The 18,225-nt window shown below is 42.2% G+C and overlaps 1 protein-coding gene across 3 annotated transcripts in view; it reads left to right on the forward strand.

Moving 5' to 3' along the window:
- SLC25A21 (solute carrier family 25 member 21) overlaps nt 1-18,225 on the forward strand; it is a 452,302-nt gene that overhangs the window by 394,531 nt on the left and 39,546 nt on the right. For all 3 annotated transcript variants that reach the window (XM_054972241.1, XM_054972242.1, XM_054972243.1), the window contains one exon: nt 9,050-9,116. In XM_054972241.1, coding sequence (XP_054828216.1) covers nt 9,050-9,116 — 67 coding nt within the window. The remainder of the gene's footprint in view (nt 1-9,049; nt 9,117-18,225) is intronic.

Below are 18,225 nucleotides of genomic sequence, written 5' to 3' on the forward strand. Positions count from 1 at the left end.
TATAGCATTCATGGTAAATTAAGATGACACAGTCTCTATGACTTATCTATTCAGGCTGTTTATTTAATAGCTTTTTTGAACTTTAGCTGTATTTACTTAAAACTTCATCTGCCATGAGTGCAGTATTACAGTACAGTGCATACATTGCCATTTCAGTTTTGTAAGTTAAAAGAGCAAAGATGCAGTAACAACCTCCAAGCTAAAATTCAGAATGAGATGTGGATCCTAAACCACTAATGATTACTTCGGGTTTGCTGCAAAGTACACAGCTGAGGTCATAAGAACTGTCTTTCCTCTAGGCTTCTTAAAAATACTTCAGAACAACAATCTAGTCTTGCAAATTTCATGTAAGATAAAGGAGACTAGCTTTTAGAGTACACTTTTTTGGAGCATTGTTTCAACAGAGGCCGATTGTTTTGAGTTTTACTTTCTATTGCTGGGTCACTTTCTCATCTTTCTTCTATTTATAGGGGTGTTGTTTTCAGAAGATGCAGCCAAAAATTAGCTAGGGTTTTGTGCAAGAGATGGAGGGTGATTAATGGCTGTGGAAGGGAGGCTCGTTTCTCAGTAAGAATAACAGTCACACGGATGATGGCTCAGACTACTACTTAATCTGACCCATATGCTGTAAATACAGAAATGACTGTCATTTTGAACAAATTAGATGGATGCTGATTATTCATTGGTTTACTGGCCAGCGTATTGGTGCCTGAGCCAGTTCTGAGCTGGAAACCTTATTTCATTAATATTCTATTCCTTCTTAGATTGCTTCTTTTTACACACAGTATATTGTCCTGTTTCTTTCTCTTTCCAGTTTTGTTATAAACTGTACTATGACCAGTTTTTCCTCTGGTGGGCATATATTAGCATGACCATCGCTAAAACTTCCAGACTTTCTCCTCCAAGCTTCTTTCCTATTTGCAAATGTGTACAATTTGACATATATTTTTTTTTCTTATTTTGCCTCTGAATTCAAAATTAAATTGCATGTTAGAATCTTGGTGGCATCTCTTGGTTTGTTAGGCATTACATATGAAATCTCACAAGCTCTCAACTGCCTGATGCAAATTGCTATTTGCAATTTAAGGAATCATCAAATGCTTTGAAATACTGATTGCCATTGCATGTCAACTATCAAAGACAGGTAAATAATGAACACTGCAAATATTGTAGTATGCCATGCAAAGATAAGAATAGTCAACAAATGGCCATCTAGATCAAGAAATCAGATAGTTCCATATCTGATCTTATTGAATGTCAATACTCTAAAGCATTGCCGCTGGAAGTTCAGGCATAATCAAACAGCAGAAGACATGAGGATTTGTTCAACTGTGTCCCATCATATTCTGAAGATGCAGTCTGAACATTTTCAAGTTTTGAAAGTACACCTTCACACTATAGAGCATTATTAAGGTTAGGATTTCATTGCTTTTCAGAATAATCCCTTTGTTTATGAGTTTCCTAAATGAGTATATAAATTGAAATGCATTTCAATTTGGCATTCATGCAGCTAACAATGATTGCTATGGAAAGAAAATGAATACCATCAACTGAATTATTTTTATTGTAAATAAAACATTATTTTTATAGGCCATGGTTAGACATTTGAATAAAGCAAATGTAGCCAGGTCTTTCCTACTGCCAGATAAGGAATGACCTGCGCATTAAGGTCTGTTCTTTCCAGCAATAGAATACAAATTCACATGTGGTTCACTAGATTACTGGCATGCCAGGTAATGCAATATAAAGCTTTCCTACTGTGACAATGAAATCATGTGTAACCACTAAAACAATGGTTTTGGTTACTGAAATTGTAAATGTTAAAAATACAAAGTTGTGCAACTTCAAGCTTTCCTGGATGAGGTAAATTGTTGAGATCCTTTCCAATCTGGTTTTAGGCCTGGTTATGGGAGTCAAACAGTCTTGGTCACCTTGGTAGATAACCTGCTCTGGGAGTTAGTTTGAGTAGCCATATAGATCTATAGTAGAAGAGCGAGATTTGGGTTCAGTAACACCTAAAAGACCAATTAGAATTCCAGGGCATGAGCTTTCGAGAGTCAAACCTTCCTTTAGCAGATAGATGAAGGGAACTTTGACTCTTGAAAGCTCATAACCTGGGAAACTACTTAGTCTTTAAGGTGCTACTGGACTCAAATCTTGCTTTGCTAAGGGAGTGCAACTCTGTTGATTCTCCTGGAAATCTCAGTGGATTTTGATTATCATTGATCATGGTATCTTTCTGGAATACCTATCTGGGCTGAGATTGGAAGGCATCATTCTGTGGTGGTTCCAGTCCTACCTAGAGGCTGGTAGTAGTGCTGGGGGACTGCTGCTCAGCTCCTTGGACTTTGGCCCACAAGGTTCCATCCTGTCCCCCATGTTTTTTAACATCTATATGAACCTGCTTGGTCAGGTCATCCAGAGATTTGATCTAGACTGTCACCAATATGCAGGTGACATTCAGCGCTATCTCGTGCTTCCAGCTGATCCCAGGAAGGCTGTGGAAACTCTAAACCAGTGACTGGAGGCAGCTTTGGAGTGAATGCGAGCTAATAAACTTGAGCTTAATCCTGACAAGACAGAAGTGTTACTGGTGAGCAGAAGATTTGACCCAGATTAAGATGTCTCCCATTCTGGATGGGGTTGCACTCCTCTTGAAGGAACACATCTGTAGTTTGGGGGTGCTCTTGGACCCAGGCCTACTGCTAGATAAGCAAGTGGCAGTTATTATTATTTATTATATTTATATCCTGCCCTCCCTGCAGGCGGGCTCAGGGCGGGTCACAACAGAAGATAAAATATACAAAGATAAAATCACAATCAATTACCATGGCTTTCTAATAAACACCTGCTCACCGTATAAAAACCATATAGCATCTGACAGAGGTGGAGGTGCAGCTTAACCATGCATGACCACTCATATATAGGGGGTAGATGGTCAATACCCCCTACAGACATAGAGGAGACTGGGAGAGAGGCTCATTTGGTGGAAACTCTGATGGCCTCAACAATATGCCTGGCGGAACATCTTCATCTTACAGGCCTGCCTGAAGGAGACAAGATCCTGGTGGGCCTGAGTGTCCTCAGACAGAGTTCCACCAGGTCGGGGCCAGGACCGAAAAGGCCCTGTCCCTGGTTGAGGCCAATCGAGCCTCCCTGGGGCCAGGGACCACCAGTAGGTGCTTACCAGCTGATCTCAGCACCCTCTGGGGAGTATATGGAAAGAGACAGTCCCTCAGGTATGCTGGTCCCAGTAGTGGCCAAGTATGCATTTTACCAGCTTCAACTGGTCAGCCAGCTGTGACTTTTTCTGGACAGGAAAGATCTGGCCACTGTGATTCAAGTACTGATTACATCTATGTGGGACTGCCCTTGAAAAGTGCCTGGAAACTTCAATTGTTGCAGAATGCTGCAGCCAGATTGACAGGAATGAGTTACAGGAAACATGTATTTCCAGTCTTGGCTCATCTATACTGGCTCCCAGTCTGTTTCCAGGCACAATTCAAGGTACTGGTACTGACCTTCAGAGCCTGGTACTGGTGCTGAGTACTTGAAGGACTTCCTACTTCCTTATGAACCTACCTGACTACTGTGGTCATCTTTGGAGGCCCCGTTTTGGGTGCCCCCACCTTCTCTTGGCAACCTGAGAGAAGGCCCTCTCAGCAGTGACACCAACACTGCAACTCTAACCCCAGGGGTATTCACTTGTCTCCTTCTGTTGCTGTCTTCCCAGGCTAGTGAAGACTTTTTCGTTCACATGGAATTCCCTAAGTGATCCTAATGTTTTTAAATGTTGCTTTATCTTTTGTATTCATTTAACATTGTTTTAATGGTGTGTTTATGAGTTGGTTTTAATGGCTTTTAAGATAATATTTTAATTTGGATGTTTTAAATTTGTTAGCCACCTAGATGACCCTGTGACAGCAGAAGGCAGGGTAAAAAAAATATTGATAATAACAGTAACAATAAATAAAAAGGGACTGAATGTTGTTCTCCAATATTCCTTCCCATTACACAAACTGCTCTCTGTATGCGGGTACAAACTTTTCTAAGTGCACCTAAAGTCATCTATGTTTCTTTTGGGAGCTTTAAGCATGTGTTTACAGGAGTCAAGCCTGATACATTCTTTCTAGAAATGGAAGGAGGGAAATGACATTTAAATAATATACTTTTAGAATAAATGGGATAGAATAGCAAAATGCAGAGAGATAGAATCTATTCAGAACTAAGCAGTTAGTACAGCTGAATATCATATATACCCAGTGGAAGCTAATACGTAATCTAGTCCTATGTAAAGATACTTGTGGGGGAGGGATAAAAAGGAATGGGGAATTTAAAAAAGAATGTTGAATATACTTTCTGATGAACAGAGAAAGTGAATTCTTCAAAGATGGGGGGAAGAGGTTTCATCCTTGGGTGAGACAGAGTCTGTGCCTGGTTCCAAGTTGATGTCGGAGTCCCACAGGTGACTGAATCAAATATCCTGGACAAAGGAGCCTTGTTTATACTGTTCGTCTGTTGAACTATTGGAGTTTGAATTTGAAAAGAAAAAATCCAGGGGGGGTTGGTAGAACTATGAGAAGTTGCTGAATGTAGATTTGCCAGGCATCCCACCAGTCACCACTGTTGCCCAACACCACTGTGAGAAAAATAAAAAGAAACCATCGCCAGCCTCTGTGCTGGTATGTCGCTTCCTGGGTACAACCGGGATGTTACAATGGGTAGCTCTAGGAATCACTGGAAACTTGACAATAGGTATCTTGAGCCTCTTCTCTGCTTGGCTGACATTTTATTTCCCCCGTGTGCATGGCAGAGAATATGCATTCCAAAATGGACGAGGGTCGCTAGTGGCATTTCCCCTTGTCTAATACATCAGAGTTACAAGATTCCAGGGGTGAGGACTTCCTGGGTGGCTCATCCCTCAAAGGTAAGCTACCAAGTTGCCTGCTGGGGGAGGGAAATCTCCTGAAGATTTGCCCCATTGCCTGCCAATTGCTGGCAATTGGCTGGAGGTGGCAAGCCCCCCCAGAGATCACCCACTATTGGCAGGCAATCCAAGAAAGTGAGCACTGGGTATGCTTCCAGTGAGGTGTGATCACTTCCTAAAGTGATGTTGCTGCACAGGCTGCGAGCATGCTCCTATCATTCGCTGGGGCCAATTTTGGCCGTAAGCGAGCCAGAATTAGCCCTGTGCAAAGAGCAGAAGCATGCCTCTGGCCAGCATGATGTCACTTCCTGGGAGCATGCACGCGAGGCATGAGGTAAGTGCCAGGTTCCTCCACCCTCTCACTGGAAGAGTATAGGGACCTGGCAACCCTACTGGAGGGGGCACTTTCTGGGCAACATATTGTATATTTAAAATATTTAGATTCTTCAAACAACTGCTATGGTTAAATAAGAAAAACTCCCCAGTCTGCCCTCTTTCTAATATTCTTTTAAAATAAAGTATCTACTCTGTTTCTAAATTTAACCTCTTGTTTAATCTCTTGTTGCCAATATTCAAAGAACATTGTGCCTTAGCAGAGTGAACCTAAGAACTTTTTCTTGGAACTGAGCCCTATTAAATACACATGAATAGTTTTCTGAGTAGACCTACTGGAATCTGGGCTGAAAAATCCCAGTGCTCAGGTGGAGCACCAAACGTGGTCTTTTGTATCCTGGTCAGTATTAATGCCGTCGTAACAATACAGACTGATAAACAGCAACTTATTGACTACTCCAGGGTGCCTGAAACTTGAAGGGCAGCATGTAAGCCTCTACATTAAATAAATCAATTCATTTTATAATCTATCTGCAGTATCACTTGCAGACAGCCAAAAAGGGAAGTTTTTCTCAGAGCAGAGGGGGTGTGGCTTGATGGTAGAGCATCAGTGTTGCATACAGAAGGTCCAGTTTCGATCCTTGGCCTCTCCAGTTAAAGGGATCAGGTAGTAAGTGATGTGAAACATCTTAACCCTGGAGAATAGTAAAAATTCCAGTAGCACCTTTAAGACTAACCAACTTTATTGTAGCATAAGCTTTTGAGAACCACAGTTTTCTTCATCAGTTCTCTGATGAAGAGAACTGTGGTTCTCAAAAGCTTATGCTACAGTAAAGTTGGTTAGTCTTAAAGGTGCTACTGGACTCTTTACTATTTTGCGACTACAGATTAACACGACTAACTCCTTTGGATCTATAACCCTGGAGAGTTGCTACCAGTTGGCGTAAACAATAGACCAAGGGTATGGCTTAGTATAAGTCTGCTTAATTTTTCCAGTTGATTCCCACCCTCTCCCTCCAGGCTTACTACCCTGTTCACATATTACAGTGAATGAGCATACATCCTGCATGTATGTGTATGCATCTGTTTGTAAGAAAGGTTCAATATGTCTTCACTTTACAGATAAGTTCAGAGATCAGTATCTGAATAAATTGGTGGCATCATGCATTGAACATGAGAATTACTCAAGGCATGTATAATGAAAAATCAAGTGTACACTGTACACACATTGCATGTGTGTTCACTGTAACTTGTGAACATGGCTTCTCAGTGCAACAAATGATGAACTTAGATAGGTGTAAGCAGATGGACTACTCTACTACACAGTTGCTGAGGGGGAGGAAAAATGCTGTAGTCTTATTTGCAAGGCATGAGAGATAGTGACATGCAGAATTGCCCCAAAGAAGGCCCTCTATCCTCATTTTATTAATATAATGAATGGAGCTTCTGTTCCAATTCCAGAGGACATATTGCTGTTACTTGCACTTTTATGGCATTCTTACAGTAGAAAAGAGCAATAGCCTTGATCTATGGCATTCTTATGTTGATGTGGAATCCTTTTTTAAAGAACACATGCATCCTAGCAGAAAAAAGATCCCTTACTGTTATTAATATTGTGCATTTCACATGGAACGGCTTGTGCATCTTTGCTAACTGAGCTCTGTAAGTCATCTAAATTCTGTGAACCCCAGATTCATGTGGGGCAGAAGAATAGGGCCCTAAAGGTACTGTCTGTCGTTTTTTCAATTACAGAACTATGTGGGTAACAGGCTTGGATTTGACAGCAACTGCAGAAAGAGGATATTATATGCATGCCTTCAATCAGCTTTGTATTTGATCCTTAAAGGGAAAATTATGTGAGAGACAGGGGAGGAAAACAACAAACTAAGCAAGATCCCAATTTCAATATAATTTGGAGAAAATAACTGATTTGGGTTGGACATGTTGCCAGAATGGATGACTCAAGGCTTCCAAACAAGAAATGGAAACCAGAAGGGTGCCTAAAGCCTGAAAGAAGAACAAATTGGGAAGATATGATTGACTGTAATGTTTCAAAATCAACTATTGCAAAGACGAATTTGGGCAGCTGCCCAGAACACAATTGAATGGCGATGTTCATTTAGATGCTTAATGTTGAAACAAAATAATGCATTTTAACTGTGCTACAGCTCAGGTTGAAGCTGTTAACTCTTTCCAATTCCCCCCACCCTAAATTTAAAGACACCTTGACACTTAATTTTCTCCCCTTTGGTACTGAAACTTTGGCCTTCCATGTTGCAACTAATGTCATGCTAATGCTAGAAGAAAAATGAAGAAAATATAAAAGAAATTTTAGCGTTTCTCATGGAGCCTTTATGATTAGTGATACGTAGTGGTTACAGTGTGGGAGTTAAATGTAGGAGGCTTGGGTTCAAATCATTGTTCAGACTAGAAACTTCATGGGTGACGTACTCACTATCTCTCACCTGACTACCTCACAGGTAGGGATCCCATTCCCCCAGAGGGGGCTGGGGATCCCCCGCTTTCAACCTCTGCCACCCACTTCCACTTTCCTGGCTAGTGGGGGAGGAAGGCATGGGAACAGGTCTCCTGGAGTGGTGCAACAACATCACTGATGTTATTGCACCACCCTGGGAGCATTCCCGCACCTTGTCGCAAGCCAATTTGGGCCCCAAACAGGCCAAATTGGGCCCATTTGAGGCCCCAATTGGCCCTTTGTGAAGCATGCACGGACCCCTGTATCTGCATGGTGATGTCACTGGAAGTAAAATACAAAGGAGATAAGAGCCAGGACATCCTCCCTCCAGAAAGGTAAGGGGACCCGGCAACCCTATTCATAGGATTGTTGTAAGAGAATAACTTCATATGCCACCCTGAGCTCCTTGGAAGGAAGGGTAGGACAAAAATGTGAGACAGATAGAACCATGCACAACTTACAGTGCAATCCTATGGAGAGTTACTCCAGTTTAAGTCCATTGACTTCACCAGGATTGCACTGTTAATCATTGCCAGCAGAATCTTGTTATGAGTTTGTTTATTTTTATTTATTTACAGTATTTGGATCCTGACTTTCTGCCCAAACTGGGCCACCAATGCAGTTAATACTGTTTAAGAGCACAATAAAAATAAATCATAAAACCAATTTTAAACTGGAGCTAAAAATACAATACAAAACATACACCGTAAGTTTGCCATAAGTGTATTTTTGTTGGGATCCACTTTTGATTATTTATTTCTTTGACTAAAGTGTTGTGCCTGCTTTTTCTATCCCCAAGGCACCCTCAAATTGACTAACGATAACAATATTAATACTAAGCAAAATAATAAAAATCATCTAAAACACTTGACAAACTAAATATGATTTTAAAAACAACTGTATTTTTTTTAAAAAAGGACCTTGTTCCTTCTTTGACTGAAAGAAACAGTCATCTAATCCACAAGGATTGTGTGGGTTAAATTAGTGCTTTTTCATTGCCAGTTATGGTTCCTGTCCCAGTGACGTAAACCCAGATTGGTACAATGAACGAAGAATTTGTTGAAGAATTTGTTGAATCTTAATGAAGTCAGCAACATTATCTCAGGGGAAGTAATTTAAGGACTATAGCAATAGTTACATAAGACATGTTTGTTTGTTTTAAAAAGCCCCAAACAGAATTTTACTGTAACAATAAGGGCTGTCCTGAAGAATTCCTCAAGATTGTTTTATTCTGAAAAGAAAACAGAATTATAACTTGGCCAATGTTCTTTTTTACCTGGTTTACAATTTTCATTGTCTTCTTGCTTCAATAGTTTGTTTGGTTTCTACAAAGGCATACTCCCTCCAATCCTGGCTGAAACACCCAAAAGAGCAGTGAAGGTAAGCCTTTCCTCATTATATTAAAAAAAAGGCAATCCCTAGCGAAACAATTAGTTTTTGCAGCTATGAGGTATTTTATGTCTTCTTCTAGAGAACCCAACTGAAGCAAAGCCTAATAAGAACTCCGAACTGCATCTGCCGGCATTTCATACCTTGTTTCCCTTCCCTCTCTTTCTTTGCTAAGATGTATGTCACTCAAGGAATGGCACAATGTAAACGACTTGGTGCCATCAATGGACGTATCCTCCTCATATCTGGACAATCCTCTTTTTAAAAAACTTGTGGCAACAACTGCACCTAAAGTAATAAATTAGTTATGTGGCTGCATGAAGAAATGCTTTCTTTTCTCTTTTCTGAATCACTATAATCATAAATGAGGTCTGACTGGGCCCTCCCATCCCATTTCACCTTCTTGTGCCGTCTGAAAACTTGTTTGTTCGGGAAGACCTTTGTAATGAAAAGCATTTTACATTTTTTAAACATAATTTGAGGGGCTGCTATAATGTCTTCTTGTTACTTTTAAGTTTGCTTAATTGTTTTATTTATTGATTGATGCTTTATTTATTACAATTATCTATGTTTGTAAGCCTCCTTGAGTACTTGTAAAAAAATGTGGGATAAAAAAGTTCTAAATAAATAAAGGGCTTACTTCTATTCAAACCTGATATTACTTATTCTCCAAATAGTACTGTGAAAATTATTCTGTCTCAGAAGCTATTTCAGATACACTCATAGATGCTGCCCTGACAGATTGGCTTTCCAAGGTATTTATTTTAAAGAACATTTTCAACCCTATCCTCAAAGTGGCTTCCAACAGAAAATATTAAATTTACAAAATAAATGATGGTTTAAAATTATTTTATGAAAGACTCAGTCTGCATATGGAGTCAGGAAGATGTTACATGAGGATGCAATATTTTCTGGGTGAATTTGCAATCAGAGTTCAGCACATGTGGTTGACCAGTTCCCAAGTAACAACCAAGCCACATATAAAAGCTCACATTAGTCCTTGCTATGAATGTAAAGCAACATATCAAAAGTGGTCCTATAACTTGGATGTTTGGGACGTTTAATTAAATAGATTAAAAGTTAAACAGGTATTGTTTAATATTTGTATGGCCACTGGATTGTGGGTAAACAGGTTTTGCCCATTGGTAATAATTGTAGATTGTATGGCTTGGAATTAGTTAGTATAGCTGGACATTATTGAATGCTCAGTGTTGGTTAGTGGAAGAGGAGCGATCCAGAAGGTGGTGAATAAGGAGGGTGGCCGGTATGGAGCTGGGGATTCCAATCCTCTGGGGATGGGGTAGGTATGGCAGTGGAACCCAGTCAGAGATGAAAAGACCACAGAGATATGGTATGGCTTGGTGTCCTTCTAACCTGCATCCCATCCCGAGATATGCTGGCTGTGGAGCTAGGATAACTAGCCCTCCTTCGACACTGATGTTGTGCAATGCCAGGTGCATAAATAACAAAGCCAAAACACTGCAGGACTTTTTCGCTGTGAATGATACAAACCTGGTATGTGTGACTGAGACCTGAGGGAGGGAGGGCAAAACAGTCACCTTGAGAAAACTGACCACCACCATCACCCCTGGGTTTTTGGTCCTCTATCAGTCCCGAATGGGAGGCCGGGAGGAGGGGTGGCAATCCTTACCTGAGAGTCTTTCTCCTTCAGGCAGCTCCCCACCCCTTTCTGGCATTGACTGTGTAGGCCTAGTGTGGAGTGCCAAGGAGAGTTTGGCTATCTGTGTGGTGTATCAACTGCCTAGCACACCAGCAGATACCCTGCCCTGCCTGTTGGAGGTGGTGGTGGAGTGGGCTTTGGAGTACCCCAGACTGGTAGTGCTGGGGGATTTCAATGTCCATGCTGACAATGCCACCTCCATCCAGGCTGCAGACCTGGTGTCCTCCACGGCAGCACTGGGACTCTTCCCAAATTGTATCAACCCCTACACACCAAGCGGGCCACACGCTGGATTTGATCTTTGGCATGGGGATTAATGTGGATCGGGAAGCAGTTGAACTGGTGCCATGGTCAGACCGCTCAGTTCTGAAGGCTCAGTTGGATATACCACCACCCCCTGCAAGGGCGGCGAACTGATTTATACTTGCCTATGGAGACTCATGGATCTGATGCCCTCTGGCAGTTCATTGGATGAGCTGGTGGAAGTCTGACATGCCCATCTCTCTGAAGCCATTGACAAAGTCACCCCCCCCCATTGCCCTCTTCGCCCCTGCGCCAGACTGGCTCCTTGGTATACAGAGGAGCTACGATGGAAGAAGTGGGAGCTAAGACAGATTGAAAGAGGGTGGCAACGATCTCAAGACAAAGAGGCAAGATAATCTTATAGGACATTAATGAAAGCCTATGAGATGGCAGTGAAGGCTGTGAAGAAAGAATTTTACACAGCCTCCATTGTTTCAGCTAGCTCATGCCCAGCAAAATTGTTTAAAGTGGTTCGGTCATTGGTCTCCCTATCAAGGGGAGAACGCCAAATTTTGAATTTAGACATCAGCTGTGAGGCTTTGGGGAACTTTTTTGCTGATAAAATCTTGTCTTTCCGCTGTGACTTGCCCGGAGATGTGCTATGGGACTGCCCCATGAGGGGGTGGGGGGAGCTATTGTCAGCGGCAGGTGAGCAAACAGGGAGGGAGGGAGTAGTTGTTCGACTCAGATTTTATTGAACTGCCAAAAATGAAGAGGATTCTGGCTGCATGTTGCCTTCTTCCCTCGCTCAGGACAGGAGCTGAGCCTGTTTGTGCAGCAGTCAGAGCTAAAAGAGCCATTCCTCATGCTTTCTTCTCAGGACAGGGGGTGAGTCGCAGGCTATCTGGGAAATGGCTCCTTGGCCTGGGCTCAGATGGAAGAAGGACCTCTGGGGACTGAAACGGTCATGTTCCTTGGCCTCCTTGATGGGTCACAACTAGACATGGGCATGAACGGGGGGGGGGACCCGAACACCCTGTTCGTCGTTTGGTGCCATCCATGAACAACAAACATGGACGAACATGAACTGTTCCCGGACATGTTCGTTGTTCGTCGGGCCAGAACCCCCCCACCCCCAAACCCCCTCACTTAGCCCCCCTCCCATCAAACCCACTTACCTGGCCCTTTAAAGATCCCTTTAAACTATCAGCTGGCAGGCGGCAGGGGGGAATCCCCTCCTGCTGCCTGCCAGCTGATAGTTTAAAGGGCCCTTTCCTACCAAGTGCAAGGGGCAGCACCCCACAAACTGACCTTCCCAATGTCCAATACCCACCAAATTTGCAGGGGACATAGTCCTCACTGTCCTCTGAAGACCCCCCAAGTTGCAGAGAGATTACACCCTGGGAAAGGCATGATCCATGCGTCTCCCCGTTGGCTGTCATTTTCTTTTCACAGTGGCAAAAACGGGACTCTCTGCTGGAAGTACTTTGTAGGGTTAAAGCCAGAAGGAAAGCCAGAAGGAGTTCAGACAGAGTTCAGTCCCTCCCTGTCTCCGGTTGCCAAGGGGATTGATTGCAGCAGGTGCCAGACTGTCTGGGTTGCCAAACGGCTGCGGAAGGCAACAAACGAGGCTTTTAATGACCACCTGTTTGTTTAGGATGGGGCCTCATGAACAGCTTGTTTGAGAACAGCAGATTAGGCTGTTTGTGGGTTTTTTCTGTTTCTAAGGCTGTTCGTGCCCATGTCTAGTCACAACCTGCATGAAGGGAAAACAGACACGTATGTGTCCTCATTTTCCTCTTGAGAGTTCCGCCACCTCTTTTCCCAGAAAAAAAACCCTGCTCACATGTATTCCTCCCTGTTCACTTGTGCTCCACTTCATCACATGTGTTGAAGTGGAGCGCAAGTGAACAGGGAGGAATACATGTGTGTCTGTTCACTTGCAGTTCAAGTGTCATTCGTCACTTGTAATTTGGCCCTCAGTCACCCTGACCCGTGGCTGTATTCTCTCCTCTGCTTGAGGGAGAAGCTTGGCTGAGGGTGTCTGAACAGAGCCCTGACATGGGCTGTTAAGAGCCCTCCCTGTGAAACAGCTGTGTCAAGCATGCCTCCCTGGGCACCTGTCTCATTGGCAGGTATGGGCCATGCCCGCCCACCAGCAAGCCTCAACCACAGAGGCCAGCATTAGGGGACACTGGAGGGGCAGAGAGTTGGCTGGTGTGAATGAGCAAGCTGGGGCAGCCAGCTCCTCAGCCCTTTCTTACCTGTTGGTATACCCTCACCTCTCCCTGGACTCCTGGGACTCAGGAGACAGGTAACCTGTCAGGCAACCTGGGTGGTGGTTGTTAGTCAGACATTCTGGACTTTGTTCTTCTCCCATGATTGAGTGCAAGGTACACTCTGGTTTCAGCAAAGTTCTCCCAGTGTACTCCTGCCCCACCATTGTGTGCACTCTCTCCCGCCTTGTGCTCTAAAGCCCCATGGCACATGGTTCTCAAGCAGAGCCTCCAGCTGTGTCCCTAATTACCAGGATTTGTGGGCACCCCAACCAGAGGTTATGTAGAGTGGGAGGGAACTGACAGTCAGGGAGGTGGCTCAGCCACGAGCAGATTGGTCACCATAGCAGTCAGCATCCTATGCTCCACTGGCCTGCTTAGACAGGGACAGGGACAGAGTGGGAGGCAACTTTTTCCCTACAATAGGCACCTATGGGCTACACCATCATTTTTTGTGGCATAAATTTCCACCGCTACAGGGAGTGTTCCCATGCCTGGGATGGCTTATGGAGCAGACTAACTCATGCTCCACCCTCCAGCCTGCTACCTGGCTATGCCCGTGCCCAACTGCCATGGCCAGATGCCAGCAGGGCACCTAGGTGGAGCGGTGCCAGGCCACTGCACTGTTGTGGGGGGGGTGTTTGTGATGGCCAGGATATGCCATAGTAACTCCTAGTTGGCTTCCAGGGCACTCCCCCGCCCCAAGGTTGTGCTGTAATAGTCATAAATACAAAACTAATTTTTCCATTATATATTTAGGCTTCTTATTTTAAAATATTCAAATCAAGCACTATCCTTAACTGGGAAAATTGTAAAAAAACAAGCCATACTATGAGTTTATTCATTGGAACTGCTGGTTTAAGTCTTGGCTTGTTTGGGAGAACTTGCTTGAGATAACTTTTCCCTGAACTTTGTTTCACCTTTAAATTGTGATTTATTCACCAAGGAATTACAGATATTCTCTATTTATTAGAAGCAAATTAGAGAAAAGGAAGAGATGTCTTCTGACCACCCAATTTCTCATGCTTGAAGGTAGTACTAGATGACCCTTGGATTCCCTTCCCAATTCAATACCACAAACTGAAGTTCCATTGGGGTAATTTTGCACAGCTGCATCTGTACCTGCCATTCACATCTTGGAAAGTTGCAGAGAAAGGCTGCCTTGAATTATAAAACTGCTGTGCTGATAAAAGATCACTCAGATAAACAAACAAGGCAGAGTTCCTGTTGAGAAGAAAAATATAATTGACTATTCCTTTGGTAAATCCATTTGCATGTAAAAATAAAGCCATTATAATTAAGGTAATATGTCACTTGGACGCCATGTGTCAAAGACAATTTCTCTTTGAAGACTTTAGATCCTTTGTCTGTCTGTTTGTACCTCTTTCTTTCTCTCTCTCTCTCTCTCTCTCTCTCTCTCTCTCTTCTCCCCCTTTCTGAAAAGAAAGCTGGTAATTCTGAAGGATGAAAAGCCAAACTTTATAGCCCTGACTTAGTCTGGACTTGAAGAAAAGACATGAACAGTGCCAGGACAATGGTTAACAGATGATCTTGTTGGGCAAATACATATTTTGCATGTGTTCCCAGACGTTTTTACCTTAATGTTTTTGAGACATATGGTAAGTACTTTGTCTTTTTTCCCCCTCTGATTTCCCCCCTTTGAATTACTTGTATCTTTGCCATATGGACAGCACTGGTTATTAGATATATTAGAGACATATATTTTGCAAATTTTTTCCTAGGATTTTGTGAAAGGAACTATTTTGTTTACTTTAACCAAAAAAATTCCAAATATAAGAGTATTGCTTCAGTCTATCATGATAAATGTACGTTAGCGTTTTAAATAATAGGAGCTATGGAAACAAACCCAGAAAGATGTTTATGAGGAATTATTTGTGGAGCATGGTGATTTTGCCCACTTTCTTGGTATTCGTTTTGTTTTTGTTTTTTTAAAAGAGATTCACTTCACATGAAACAAATTGTTGCTTACTTATTTTTCTGTTTATGGATTTAGGAAATTAGCTGGTATTTTGAAGGTTTTGAAAAAAATTAAAAGATTACTGTTTTGTTTATACATGTCATATAAATGAAGGGCAGTGGAAACTAAGAAATACCAGATTTCCGTGAAAAGTTACAAGTGGCATTGAACAAGAAAGTGAACAACAAAATTCTGCATGCAGTAGTTTGAATGCACAATTTGAAACACTTTTTGTTGTATGTTGTTTGGGGCAGCAATGGTGAACTAACTTGTTCTTAAACACTAACACAACACTAATTTAATTAAGGCTAATTTGGAACAATTATAGATTATTGTATGGATTTATTGATAATTTCTAAGTGGTACAATTTCACAACCGTGAGCATGATCATTTCTTCAGGGAATTAACTCACGTGGTTGTGTTTGACAATTTTCATACAGAATTTGTTTAGTAATACAAAAAACATTTAATAAGTGAGTAACCATATCAAAGATCATCCATAATATTTGTATTTCATTCACACACAAAGAAAGAGATCTAGAATCTCATATATATGCTATAGGATGGTATATAAATGAAGATATTTGGGCTTCATTGAATTGCTTATTCTGTATGAAAGAGAAGTATCAAAATGTACAGAATTTCCACAACAGACAGAATACTGTAATTGGTCCATAGGTAATAATGGATGTCTAGAACAGACTGAGAAAAAGGGATGTTTTATAGGAGGAGGAATATTCAGTGGCAGTGTGGGGCAGTTCAGTGGTGCTGAATACTTGCTGTACTGTTGGTATGTACACTGGCAGTGTTTCTGCAGAAGAAAGCAGGAAGAAAAATCTAGAGTGACACATTAGGCTTGGTGAAAATAAGCCACAGGTTTATTGAATTGACAGTTTCCAACAATTTGGCATTAAGAGAGCAAGGACCCAAACACTGCTATGCCCAGGTATTTTGCTTGGATGAATGCCCCAGTTCATCTGTTGGATACAATATGAGAGGAAGAATGACAAGAGGAAGGGGAAGGTGCAAACTGAAACCTGTTGTCCATAACCCTTGCTTGCTGGAGGTACAGCTGTGAAGCCACCCTAATTTCTGGACTGCCCCCCAAAATCCTGAGGCTTCCTAAGAATGCCTCCCCCAGCTTGAGACTTTTATATTGCAGTGAAATTTCCTTTGCACTCTCTCTTTAAAACATCCAGAGGAGTCTAAACATCTGCAGCTCCAATTTGAATGACTTTAACATGTTCTATGTCCTATGGGCTTATTTTCAAAAGAGAATTAAATATTGGAAGGAAAAGATAGTAAAAAGGTTACTTTATTTCTAAATGGTAAGTTGAACAAGACACACAGACTTCCAAGAACACCATGTGTGAAATCTGTTAAACTTGAAAATGGCTGTAGTGAGTGGCAATTCTACAATGAGTTTAGAAGATTTAGAAGTGCTATTTGCTTTATAAAGCAATACTAAGCCTCAGCATCCTGGAAATGAGAACTACACGAAACATTATTTTAGTCCAGTGGCACTGTAGAAACCAACAAGATTTTCAAAGTGTATGCTTTTGAGAGTCAGAGCTCCCTCCTTCAGGCCTGTAAACATTATTGTTCTCAAGGTATGAGTGGACCTTCATGAAGAGATGCTAACTGTTGCTTGCGGTAGAGAAAAATTCCTCTGGATCCCTCCAGCCCTCTTCAGTGTGTATTTTGATGTGCTCAAAAGGCAGAATGGCTTACAATGAATAAACATGCTGCCCCCTGCTGAACTCTGCCACCCACTCTCTAATGCCTTTATCTGATGTTGTAGATATAGTGGCCATTTTTATTTGCTATGTGTGTTCACGCACACAGTATTTTGTAATGCCAGCTATCCAAAAATAGTATGGGCAGCAAAAGAAAGGGCTAGAGAACATGGAGGCAATATAAGGAACCTGTAGTGAAACAAATGAACTAGTCATCTTTTGAAAGTATTATGGGCTACAATATGAAGCTTGTAAAACCAAGCTAAAGTAATACATAGCCATAGTGGAAACAGCTAGAACCTTGGTTTCTGCAGCCAAGGACATTTGCAATCAATTGCTAGACTAGAGACTGGAGTATGGGATGCAGGATGAACTACTCTGTTAATCAGATGTGGACAGAAGATTAAGCCCCAAGAATGTATATCTGAAATGACTAATGCAGAGGTCTACCACTAGGGCTGCCTGCTGGCAGTCTTTATTGCCTGCCATCACTCCAGAAGGCACTCAGAGTGGTAGTGGTAGGAGGAAACAAATCAGCAGCATTTGCGCCATGACATCACTTCTTTGGAAAACTCAGGAGTGACATACAGTGCAATCCTATGAAGAGTTAGTCCAGTCTAAGCCCATTGATTTCAATGCCCTTATACTGGAGTAACTCTTCACTGGATTGCACTGATAGGGTAGCTCTAGGAATTGCCAGAAACACCATAAAGTTTCCAGCAATTCCTAGAGCTAACCAACATCAATTCTTGGTTTTCCAGGAAGTGACATCATGGCACAAACGATGACATACACCCCATGTCCCCACTCCAAAGCTCCCACTAGTTGCCAAGCATGGCCTAGCAATCCTACCTAACACAGCCTGCTGATACCATGCATTAACGTTGCACATCCCCATTACTTTGTTTGATTTGAGGGATCTGGGGCTTCACACACAAGTGTGTAGCTCACATAAGTCAGAGCCCATGGGTTGGATCCAGACTAAGCTAGCAATTTCTGCTCATTCTCTCTTCTTGCTTGCAGATTTCTCCTCATTACATTGCTCAGGGTCCCCTATCCCCTGGCAGCAGTATTTCCTAGAGAGCAATGTGCCACAATAGGAGAGGGACGGCAGGCGAGTACTATTCTTTCATTGGAAAATTTAGCCTGGATCCAACACAATGAGACTGATATTTTTAAAGATGG

This window comes from Eublepharis macularius, chromosome 2 (genome assembly GCF_028583425.1).
Source record: "Eublepharis macularius isolate TG4126 chromosome 2, MPM_Emac_v1.0, whole genome shotgun sequence".
NCBI lineage: Eukaryota > Metazoa > Chordata > Lepidosauria > Squamata > Eublepharidae > Eublepharis > Eublepharis macularius.